General features: G+C 39.2%; 1 protein-coding gene across 2 annotated transcripts in view; it reads right to left on the bottom strand.

Moving 5' to 3' along the window:
- Window positions 1-12801, bottom strand: part of SPTBN1 (spectrin beta, non-erythrocytic 1) — a 547674-nt gene that overhangs the window by 30516 nt on the left and 504357 nt on the right. For both annotated transcript variants that reach the window (XM_030195847.1, XM_030195848.1), the window contains 2 exons: window positions 8678-8762; window positions 6327-6523 (listed from right to left, as the gene is read on the bottom strand). In XM_030195847.1, coding sequence (XP_030051707.1) covers window positions 6327-6523; window positions 8678-8762 — 282 coding nt within the window. The remainder of the gene's footprint in view (window positions 1-6326; window positions 6524-8677; window positions 8763-12801) is intronic.

The raw sequence follows: 12801 nt of genomic DNA, 5'->3' as shown, positions 1-12801 counted from the left end.
ATGGGTTGGTAGAATCCATAACTGACTTTTTGCTTCTGTTTTTATTAGGTCTAGTACCTTTTCAGATGTTTTAAAGATGTCCCTCATGTATTTTATTGTATTTTTGATACTTTGAGATTTCTTCCCTGGCTGGAATGCATTGATGGTGTCAGTGAAACTGAGGTTACTGGAATGCACAGCATCTTCAATGTGTTCCACCATGTTTTTAATTTTTTTTAATAATTCTGGACTTTTTAGATGTTTTTTTTCAAAGCAATTTGGTTGCCATAGACTTTAGAACATCTCCAGATTCTTGTTTTACATTTATATCATGAACATCTCGAAGCTGCTAATACTGTTTTTATCATCTTTTTATATATGTCACTGTTTTGGGGTTCAGAATCACTTTTTAATCTGAAGATGTATTTTATATTCCCTTTATTTCACTATGTATGCATGACATCACGGTACACAAGTTAGGATGTCACATGAGGTATGTTTGACTAGTGACCTAACATTTCCAGGAACAGAAACATGTAAGTTAGCCTTTCTTTATGGTTTAAATTTTGTTTTGGGATTCATTTTACCCCATATTTGTTCTCAAATTATGATGGATATTTTTATCTTTACAAATCCAATGTCTTACCAATTGAAGGTAATCAATAGAAATAAATTATGTGTAATGCTATGTGTAACGTAGACCACTGGACCCTGAGGCAGGTTTCGAAACGTTGGCCACCGTTGGCCGTGGTCGCGAGTAGCATTGAGAAAGTTCCGTTACAAAGAGGACTTGATTCGAAAAAGCTAAGAAGCTTTCAAATTTCATGAGTTTAAAAAAAAACTTTTTTGTGCAGTCTTGACAATTTATACATTAAAAAGAAAAAATTATGGTTTAGAGAAACTGTAGTTTAAAGAAGCTACAGTTCAGAGGTTTTGGGCCGATGATGAAGCAGCCCAGCCCCCATGAGCTATAGTTACACATAGCCGGGGGCTTCTTGAGGCCTTTCTTCTATACACTAATAAGGTGTTTTGAAATATATGTCAATTGAGTATATATTATATTTGTAATCAATAGAAATAAAACATGGAAAAGAAAATAAGATACTACCTTGTTTATTGGACATAACTTAATACATTTCTTGCAAAATATCCAGCTGCAAGCAAAACATTTCAGAGGACCCCACAGTCATTCACAAAGGAAAAATATTCAACATAGAGGAATCCTTTACATGCTCATCTTTCAATGTGGTATACATCATTCAGTGTAAAAAATGTGACGAAGGATGCTATATTGGAGAAACAAGCCAGATGCTGAAGACAAGATTTAATTTACATAGATATTTTTATTTAATTATTGTATTTGTATCCCACATTTTCCCACCTCTTTGCAGGCTCAATGTGGCTTACATTGAAAATCACATGGAAAATGCCAGTGACAGCCAGGATTCCACTCCTGTGGGGCAGCACTTTACAAAACCAGGACACTGTACCAGTGATTTCATAGTAAGAATCTTAAAAGGTAACGTTAAAACAATACAGGAATGCAAGACCTTTGAAGGCAGAATGATTGAATATTTTGACACCCACCAGACAGGGCTTAAAGATTTGGTTTTTCTAGCCCACTATAAACCATAAAGTTGTATTGCTCTGTTTTGTCATCCTCCTCTCACCTATCCACCCCATCCTGTTAGACCGTCATTGAAATGCTTTGATGTTCCCATGCATATCTCCTGGTCTCTCACCTATCCACCCCCACCCTGTTAGACTGTCACTGAAATGCTTTGATGTTTCACTTATATATACTGTCATCTACCAACACTTGCTTATTTCCGATCTGACGAAGGGCAACCTTCGAAAGCTAATCAAGAAATGTATTAAGTTATGTCCAATAAAAAAAGGTATCATCTTATTTTCTTTTCCATGTTTTATTTCTATTGATTACCTTTAAAAGTGGACTAACACGGCTACCACACCTCTTTACCAACTGAAAAAAACCAAGGTGACGTTTGGAATTTTACACTAGCTGGTTAAGCCTCTCAACCTTTTAAAATTGTTTCTATGATGCTTTTTAACATTTGCAAGTTTTCCAGTTGAAAAAACCAAGGTGACATTTGCAGTTTTACACTAGCTGGGTAGGTCTCCCAGCTTTTAAAGTTCTTTCTACGATGGCTTTTTACAGTTAGCATTTGAAAGTTAGGATAATCTTTGATGTTTTTAATTTATGTTATGAAGACAGAGTTTTTAAAGTATGCACTATGTATAAGATGGATTTATGAGCTTTTATTTCATGGAGTTCCTTCTTATATTAGTTGATATGTTTTTTTCTATTCATTTTTCCTTTTTGACAAATGTCTGAATGTTTTTTATCTGTACTTTCAGCTGCTATTGCTTCTGACGCAGCCGGTATTCTCTGTCAAATCGTATCTTTTTTGAGATGCGGCGACCAAAATTGGACACAATATTCGAGGTGCGGTTGCACCATGGACCAATACAAAGGCATTATAATGTCCTCACTTTTGTTTTCCATTCCTTTCCTAACAATACCTAACATTCTATTTGCTTTCTTAGCCACTGCAGAACACTGAGCAGAGCATTTCAACGTATCATCAACAATGATGCCGAGATCCCCTTCTTGGTCTGTGACTCCTAACGTGGAACCTTGCATTACGCAGCTGTAGTTCAGGTTCCTCTTTCCCACATGTATCACTTTGCACTTGTTCACATTAAATGTCATCTGCCATTTAGACGCCCAGTCTCGTAAGGTCCTCTTGTAATTTTTCATAATCCTCTCGTGATTTAACAACTATAAATAACTTTGTGTCGTCAGCAAATTTAATTACTCACTAGTTACTCCCATCTCTAGATCATTTATAAATATATTAAAAAGCAGCGGTCCCAGCACAGACCCCTGGGGAACTCCACTATCTACCTTTCGCCATTGAGAATACTGACCATTTAACCCTACTCTGTTTTCTATCCTTTAACCAGTTTTTAATCCACAATAGGACACTACCTCCTATCCCATGACTCTCCAATTTCCTCTGGAGTCTTTCATGAGGTACTTTTTCAAACGCCTTTTGAAAATCCAGATACACAATATGCTATGCTACTTGTATGTTACCATGTTAGCTCTCTGTTCCAAGCATGCTATGCTACTTGTATGTTACCATGTATGTAGGTATACCATTATCTGTTCCACGTATGCATTACCAATTGTAATTCTGTTACCCGGAAATGGCAACCGCCATTACGGCAAATGTAAGCCACATTGAGCCTGCAAATTGGTGGGAAAATGTGGGATACAAATGCTACAAATAATAATAATATCAACCAGCTTGCCTTTATCCACGTTTGCTCACCCTTTCAAAGAAATGTAATATATTGGTGAGGCAAGATTTCCCGTCACTAAACCCATGTTGGCTTTCTCTCATTAATCCATGCTTTTGAATATGCTCTGTATTTTGTTCTTTATAATAGTCTCTACCACTTTGCCCAGCACCAAAATCAGGCTAGGAGGATTCCAGGAACTCAATAGTATTTAATACAGAATAATTTTTCACAAACATATATATGTTATATAACATATATTTACGCGCGAACAAACAGTGGATCCAATAAAGGTCCTCTCACAATGAGTTTCTTCCTGAACAAGGTCTTTATTTAAATCTGTGCAGTTTTAAATAAAGACCTTGTTCAGGAAGAAACTCATTGTGAGAGGACCTTTATTGGATCCACTGTTTGTTCGCTTGTCTGTTCTCCTGTGGAGCGATCACCTTCTGTGGGTGTTTGCTACATATATTTACGCAACATATCAATGAGAGCTATGAATGAAGACTTAGGAAAATTCAGAAACTTTAAAGTGTTTTCTTCTGGGTTTGATTTTCTAGATGTTCCATTCTCCTATATGTAACACTTACCCTTAATCAGAACCGCATTTTCTTCCTGGAGTTTTTCTACCTTAGCCTCCAGTGAACTCATCCTAGTAGCATAATGTACTAGCTCTTGAGTGTGGGCTTCAATAATCTCCCTGGAATCTGATAAATCCTCCAAAAACCTGGCCACGGATATTAAGGAAGTATTAAGGAGATGCATAGCATCCCGCAGGGTGTCCATTGCAACTACTTTGGGTTTTTGCAGCCGACGCACAGACAGTTCAGAAGTCCTTTGCATGCCCCTCTCTTGTTCTCCCAGTGAAACTACTCACTGCTGGCTGCAAATGCTGCTCCAGTTCCATCTTTCCACTTGTACTCTGAGGGGAGGAGACAGCAAGTGGTGATCCCTCTATTGGCGAACCCTCCTCCTGCTGCTGCTCTGCTTTCCATCATTCAGGTTAGAGCTCTGAGCCTGTGGAGGGCTCAGAGAGGCCCCGCTACCAGTGCTGCCAGATGCATTTGCTGCTGGCACCGTTGAAGAAGAGCTCACAGCGGGACTTGCAGCACACAAAATTGTTCCAAGGTTGTCCTGCCTAAACAGTGGATTTGACGACAAAAGAGGAACTTGTTAGACTACTCCTTTCCTCTTCTTTCCTATGATAGGAAGGGGATCTGGGGAACATTCGCCAAAGAGACACTGTGAAGTCAGATAAGGAGCTGTCATGGCTGCAACCTTTCATGTTGCCATCTTAGTCCCCGGTGCTAGATTTATCTATACCGTACACTGCTCTACCACAAATTATTTAAGGTAAAACAAATCCCTGATGTAAAGACCTTACAATTTGAGTAACCCCAGGCAAAGGGAAGATTGTGGCTTTTAGAAATAAGAGAACCAAAGGAAGTAGGAGGATTTGAACTCCAATCTCCTAATTTCCAGCTCTAACTTCACTGGGCCATCAGAAGCTGAAAGCAATACAGAATTAATATATCTAGCCTGCAGAATGAATACCAACTTCTATTTTCTACTATAATGATCCCTACTAGATATCAGAAGTGTGGTGTGGCCCAGATTCCCTTGGCTGAAGAATTTGTACTGGAATTCCAGACTCATTCAGAGGAGCTGGAGAGGACCACAAAATTCAGAACATAGTGAAAGCTCAAGAACCTCTTCTTTCCACGATCACAAACGGCAACAAGCAAGTTGAAAGCAGGTTCTAAAGTGTGTGCAAAACTAATGAGAAAATAAAGCTGAGAAATAAGGACAGCCAATATCCTCATAAATAGGTGGTGATTTCTTGGGTACCTCCTTTCTCAACACAGTGACCAGGATCACAGAGCAAAAAAGGGGAAATTGACTGGCAAAGACCTTGTTCCATGTCAGCATCTCCCTGCTTTTCCTGAACATTTTCTGCAATTACCTACTAGCCCCATATACATTTAACAGGGAATGTGGGTGCAAAGTTAAAACCCTAATAACTGAGCAGAACTTTGGTTAATTTGCACTGTAAAAATATATCAGGAGACATGTTTTCTGCATTGACAACCACATTTACATCTCAATGTGAATCATCCTTCAGTCTCATTTACACTTTACTCGTTTTAATGTGGTTTTGACATTTATAGTTTACTTTTTTGGTTATTGTGTTTTACACTTTGCCTTCATTTTCTTATAATTTTATATCCTATTACCCACCTTGTTTGGCCCATTGTCAGCAAAGTGGATTACAAATACCAGAACTAAATTTAATTATAACCAAAGAGAATCTAGACTTTAAATCCAGAATGCATTAGTATCTACACATATAGAATACTCTACATTTCAACAGCTAAGTAGCAGAATGACCGTTTCATATTTAAAAGTAAACTATTTCCTGTAAAAGACGCACACAGTTCTGAAAGTGTCTTTATGTTTCAAATATTTTTTATTATGAAATAAATTGCTGTAAAAAAAAAACCCAAAACAATATTGCAGATACAATTACAGGCAGTACAACCCAAGGAGAGTACAAAGTGTTATATATCACAAGAACAATCCTCCATAATATTCAGCACCCCAACTGGTGTAACTGAGGCGCTCTCTCCTGAGTTGAGCCCTATGTGAGATATCACCACCCAAAACACAACTCCCCAACTTAAATGCTCCCCCAAAAACCCCAAAATACCTTCCCCCATCCAAATTCCCCCCCTCCCACTTAATGAGATCCTCATCATACGAAATCTACGACTACCCCCACCCTGATTCTGAAAGTGCCTTAACATGCAGTAATTCATATGGGGTAGTGGTTTTTTTCATCACATTTAACATTCCTGGGCTTTCCTTTATTTTCACTTTTTTTTTTTTTTATCTCAATAAATTAAAGACCTGGGAAGGAAAACCTTCTCAAAAGAATTTTGATCAGTGATAATCTTGTTGTTGAATGTTATCTTTAAAAAGGTAAAATGGGAAGAGTTTCTAGACATACAAAAGAAGCTTACTGTGGTCAGTCTTTCCAGGGCAGAGAACCTCTCATCCCATGTAGCTGCAGACTTCTCAAAGGCCTCATGTCTCTTTATCAATTTCTCCACTTCATCCACGCTCTGTCCTATCTCTCGACTGGACAGGTACGGCTCCTGCCCCATCAGCCAGGCCTCTGCCACACTGGCATCCCTGGAAAACTGGTGCACTTCCAGAACTGAAGACAGAAAAATACCATCAGTCTGAATTGATGAAATCTAGAACTACGCTGATGAATAAAAAAACCCTTGTGACAGAAAACAAATTTTCTTAACCCGTATGAAGTGTTCTCTGAGAACATCAGGACTTAAGTCCTCACCTAAGGAGCCCAACATGGGAAGCAGTAACCCAGCAACCTTTTCTAAAAGCCTTAGGGTACGCTCACTGCACATGCACATCTGTTCCTGCTTATCGCTGTTGCACAGGACTTCCTCAGCCTAATACTAGCTAGAAGAATATAATCTCTTGAGGAGGTGGGAGGGTTGTGGGAACTTTCTGGCCAAAATTCAGCCTGCAGCAGTCAGCGGTATATTTTTTAAACACTGACAATTGTGAGCAGAATTAGCCCCAAATATTTAATGCTGGGTCATGTTAAGCACTGGCATTGAATATCTGGGGCTAAATCTGGATAGACACTGGGGCTTATGCGAGACTTGGCTGAGTATCAGCCAGGACCTGTATAAGGTGCTTTCTGGTCCTCTGTAGCCCCCTCCTTTTCCCATGACCCTAAATCCTCCCTCCTTGAAACCCTGGACATACATAAGGACTGACCAAGCCCCTGGGCCTATCTGTTAACTTATGGACAGGAGCGATGACCACTTGCTCCTGCCCATCACAGCAGTTACTGTAAAATGGATGTCGTGACTTCTAGTGGGGTCTCTTGGTACTAACAAGGAGACAGCCTATCACACTAACAGGACTCCGGCAATGAGTAGTTGTAGACTTTGTTATGCTGTTTTTATTGTATCTGCTTTTTAAGTGCATTATATACTGTATAGAGTACCTCTGCCAGCCTAACTTTCAAGAGGTGGAATGATGGGAGCTGCAACAAACAAAATATGTGAAAGTGAGGCAGCAGCCTAGGCAAAGCTAGCATTTCTAAGTTAGGCTTTCTAAGCTGCATACTTCTTTTTTTCCCCTCCTGTCCTAGCCCTGTGAGACACCAACAGGCTGACATCACTCAGTTCAGCATAGAAAGGCAGACTAGCACATTCCTTTCTTATCTGTTCAGCACAAGCCAGCACCATTGTCCACAGTGCTAGGAGCTTGCAAGCATGTTTCTCTTCCCCTCTCTTCCTTTTATGGTCTTATATATTCTGTTGGCTGTTGCCACTGTAGATCCCTAGGTAGAGGGTAGAATTTTACTACCTTTGCTCTGCTTGGTGCACTCTCTATTATTTTTCTTTGATATACTTTGTTGAAGTATGTTTTCCCTTCAAGACAGCTTTCTGAAGACATGTAGAGACAGGTTGGAAGAATGCTGTTGTATTTGTGCCTGATCTATTCCTGCATGCAAATAAAAAGCTAAGTATATTATATGATTTTGCCAAGTGTCTGAATGATCATTTGCATCTACCCACGGAATTACACAAAGAACCATAAGCTATTAGCTAACAGTTTGCATCAGTCACCCATAGGTGAGGATTTTATAGTCCTACTTGAACTCGGGGGGGGGGGGGGGGGGGAATGACATCTCATCTACTGTTGTATTTCTTGAGTCAGTTCGGAAGCACCCCCTAAACAGACTGATTTCCAGGACATCCACAATGAAAAACCACGAGACAGACTGACATGCACTATATGCAAATTTATCCAAAAAGACAGAATGGCTGGGGATACTCCAAAACCCACTTGACAAAAACTGATCTACACTATCAAACATTAAAGGTTTGACTTTTTGCTGTTTGACTGGTATTATATAATGGCCCATATTTATAAGGTATTAAACTAAATAAAGGAAGAATAAGGAGAGCTAGTCTCTCTGGCTGAATGGTGCTAGTGCATAGGGCTACATAGTGCTAGACCTCCTCTCAATGAATTTAGGCAGGTTCAGAGGAAAAGTTAGTATTTAGTAGCAACCAGGCCTCATCTGCTTGTCCCACACTGGCTATTAATGATGCTGCACCACAATCTATACTACCTTGGTTCCTTATCACTTCAAATCAAACCCCAGACTAAAGACTATGTAAGTGAATAAACTCTCTCATCTGATTTAGAAACCTTTGTGGTGGTGGTGGGAGGGTGTGACAAGCTTAACCCCAAAATCAGTTGTCTATCTTAAAAAGCTTTTCCCTCTTCATCAATAAAACCAAGAATCAAGCTGTGTCCTTACTCAGCCTCAGCCATTCCCATCTGTCTTCCCATTTATCAATCATTTCTTTCCTCTTCTCCGTCAGCTGCAGTAACTTGTCCTTGATCTGTAAATGGAAACAAAATGCTGCCATATTATCCTAGAAGCACATTTTCCTTAAAGAGCTCACAGCCGATATACATTTCCCCTTGCTGTGCCAAAATTCATGTCCCACAGGGAATATATCATTCATGCATTCAGGAAAAGAGTGGTCCACGCAGCCAAAGCAGCACTTCCAGTTCTTACAGTAAGGTCGTTTAGCTTACACTATATCTTGTGTATATAAGATATTGAAATAAATTACTAAGCACACAGGATGCTTTCAGAGTTATTTCAGAGGGCTCTTCCATGAGCACAGGTTTATTTTTTTATTATTTTTTATTTATAAGAATTTACATTTTACTTCAAGTACAATTCTTGAAATTAGAAAAAGATGATTACAAGTAAAAAAAAAAAAAAAGAGAAGATACAGGAAACCTAAATATTAATAAATCTTTCAAATGTTGAGCTATTTACTCATCTTTAGTCCACTATTTGGGAGGCATTACACAATACTTGAGGAAAACAAACACATAGAAAATCAGCCTGACTTCTGTGAAAAAAATACAGTAATTAAGAGGAGGATCCATGATTATAATACTTATTACGGAGTAGTTGTTGTTAAAGGCCTTGGTTGTAACATGGATGGCTCAGCTAGCTTGGCTTCCAAAAAAGAATTTAACTGTTTAGGTTCAAACAATACATATTTGATGGAATTCAATTTTAAAACACATTTGCAAGGAAAATTCAACCAATATAAAGCGCCCAATTGCAATGCTTTCGGGCGTAATTTAAGAAACTCTTTGTCTTTTCTTCTGTGTAGTCTTAGAGACATCTGGGTACATTCTTATGTTACAGTTCAGGAAATCTTGCTATGTAAAAAATATTTGTTTAAGTATCCAGTCTCTGCCAGGTTGTAGAATAAAGGATACTTTTAATGTTGCAGTTGTCAATCCCAGATTTTCTTCTTCAAGAATTTTTGTTAGGTTCCTATCTAAGGTTGGTACAGGTTCTTCAATTCTCTCTCCAAGTTGTGTTTCTTTTTTTACAAATGGCGTAATGTAATACATTTTAGATATTGGAGGATGTGATTGTTCCGGAATTTTCAAAGCTTCAGTTAGATATTTTTTAAAGGTTAAAGGTGAAATTGAAACTTGCTTCAGAAAATGTATTAACCTAAGGGTATCTGAACGTTGATAATTTTCTAAGATTTCAATTTTGTTTTGAAGAAAAAGGTTTTCTTTAATAAGGTTCACTTGAACTTACATATTTCTAATAGCTCCGCAAGCTCATTTTTCAGTTCTATCAGTACTCTGGGATGAATACCATCTGGTCCAGGAGATTTGCTACTCTTCAGTTTGTAGAACTGCCCCATTACATCCTCCAGGTTTACAGAGAATTCATTAAGTTTCTCCGACTCGTCAGCTTCGAATACCATTTCTGGCACCAGTATCCTACCCAAACCTTCCTCAGTGAAGACCAAAGCAAAGAATTCATTTAATCTCTCCGCTACGGCTTTGTCTTCCCTGATCGCCCCTTTTACTCCTCGGTCATCTAGCGGTCCAACTGATTCTTTAGCCGGATTCCTGCTTTTAATATACCTAAAAACTTTTTTACTATGTGTTTTTGCCTCCAACCTAATCTTTTTTTCGAAGTCCCTCTTAGCTTTCCTTATCAGCGCTTTGCATTTGACTTGACATTCCTTATGTCGTTTCTTATTATTTTCAGTCGGTTCCTTCTTCCATTTTCTGAAGGATTTTCTTTTAGCTCTAACAGTTTCCTTCACCTCACTATTTAACCACGCCGGCTGTCTGGTCTTCCGTCCTCCTTTTTTAAAATGTGGAATATATTTGGCCTGGGCTTCCAGGATGGTGTTTTTGAACAGCATCCACGCCTGATGTAAATTTTTGACCCTCGCAGTCGCTCCTCTGTTTTCTTTTCACCGTTCTTCTCATTTTATCACAGTCTCCTTTTTTTAAAGTTAAACGCTAACGTATTTGATTTCCTATTTGTACTTCAAAGCTAATATCAAATCCGATCATATTATGATCACTGTTATCAAGTGGCCCCAGCACCATTACTTCCCGCACCAGATCATGCGCTCCACTAAGGACTAGGTCTAGAATTTTTCCTTCTCTCATCGGTTCCTGTACCAGCTGCTCCATGAAGCTGTCCGTGTCCCGATGTTACATTTACCCAGTCAATATCAGGGTAATTGAAATCACACATTATTATTGTGTTGTCCAGTTTGTTTGCGTCCCTAATTTCCTTTAACATTTCTGCATCTGTCTGATCATCCTGGCCAGGCGGACGGTAGTACACTCCTATCATTATCCTTTTCCCCTTTACACATGGAATTTCAATCCACAGTGATTCCAAGAAGTGCTTTGTTTCCTGCAGAATTTTCAATCTACTTGATTCAAGGCTCTCGTTAACATACAATGCTACCCCCTCCACCAATTCGATCCACCCTATCACTACGATATAATCTGTACCCCGGTATGACAGAGTCCCACTGGTTAGCCTCCTTCCACGAGGTCTCAAAGATGCCTATTATATCTAATTTTTCATTTAGTGCAATATATTCTAACTCTCCCATCTTATTTCTTAGCCTCCTGGCATTCGCATATAGACATTTCAAACTGTGTTTGTTGCTCCTATTTATATCATGCTTAGTACTTGACAGTACTAATTTGCAATCTTTTGTCCGATTTTTATTTAGGGACACCTGATCTACTACAGTCTCTTTTGCAACTCCACTATCAGAATACCCTATCTTCCCTGTTTTGGTGATACCTTTGAAAGATACCTTATCCCGAACCATGTGCTTTTGAGCGACTTTCGGCCTCCCCCCCCCCCCCCCCCCATTTCTTGTTTAAATTTGGTTAGGAGAGTGATTAGTACTGTTTCAGTGCTGTGGTTGGAGCGGAATCCTGATTGTGATTCATGTAATATTGAGAATTTGTTCAGGTAGTCAGCAAGTTGCTTGGTTACCATGCTTTCCAGTAGTTTGACTAGCAGAGGGATAGATGCTACCGGGCGGTAGTTGGTAATGTCATTTGCTTTTTTCTTTGAGTCTTTAGGTATTGGGGTGAGTAGTATGTTGCCTTTATCCTTAGGAAAGAGTCTACGTTGTAGCAAGTAATTTAGGTGTGAAGTGAGGTCTGCTATGAAGCGTTGTGGTGCAGATTTTATTAGGTTGTTGGGACAAATGTCCAGTTTACAGTGGGATTTGGCGAACCTGTTAATCGCATGGGTGACGGTTTCAGCGTTGAGGAGTGCAAAGTTAATCCAGATTCGGTCTGCTGGGTATTCACCTAGGATTGGGTCCAGGCAATCAGTGAATTTTTCGATGTCACTGGTGTTCTGTGGTAGCGTATTGCGTAGGTGTACAATTTCTCATTAAAGTGTTTAGCAAGTTTGTCTGTGTTGGTTGTGGTAATCGGTGTGGTATCTAGTAATTTGTTGACGAGTTGGTAAAGTTTATGGGTGTCTTTGTAGTCTGGTCCTATTCCTATTTTGGTTTTGTAGTAAGACCTTTTGGTTTGCCTTATTGCATACTTGTATTTTCTTTGCATTTGTTTCCATGCATTGAGCGTGTGTACATTCTTTATTTTTATCCATGCTCGTTCAAGCCTCCTAACTTGTGTTTTTAGTTTTTTCAGTTCTTCGTTATACCATGATATCGAGTTGTGTCTTCGTGAGGTTCTTGTTTGCAGTGGTGCTATTTCGTCTAATATGCTTCTGCATCTGTTGTCCCAATCTAGGAGATAGTGTATACAGTCTGTTTGTGCCGTCCATTCATTCTTGTAGATCTGTTGCCAGAATATTTCCTGGTCTACTTGGCCCCTCGTGGTATAGTTTGTGCGTTCTTGTTTATGGTTAGAGCCTTTTTTTCGCCATTGTAGGGATAGGTTTAATTTGTGGTGGTCAGACCATGGTATATCTGACCATTTTCTGTCTGATAGTATTAGGTTCTGGTCTGAAGATAATTTGTGTGTGATGAGGTCGAGTGTGTGTCCTCTGACATGGGTTGCTTGCATATTTGGCCAATTAAGGCCCCATAA

The sequence above is a fragment of the Microcaecilia unicolor genome, chromosome 3, assembly GCF_901765095.1.
Source record: "Microcaecilia unicolor chromosome 3, aMicUni1.1, whole genome shotgun sequence".
NCBI lineage: Eukaryota > Metazoa > Chordata > Amphibia > Gymnophiona > Siphonopidae > Microcaecilia > Microcaecilia unicolor.
The sequence above is the reverse complement of the archived record's forward strand: the minus strand, read 5'-3'. Positions and strand labels throughout refer to the sequence as shown.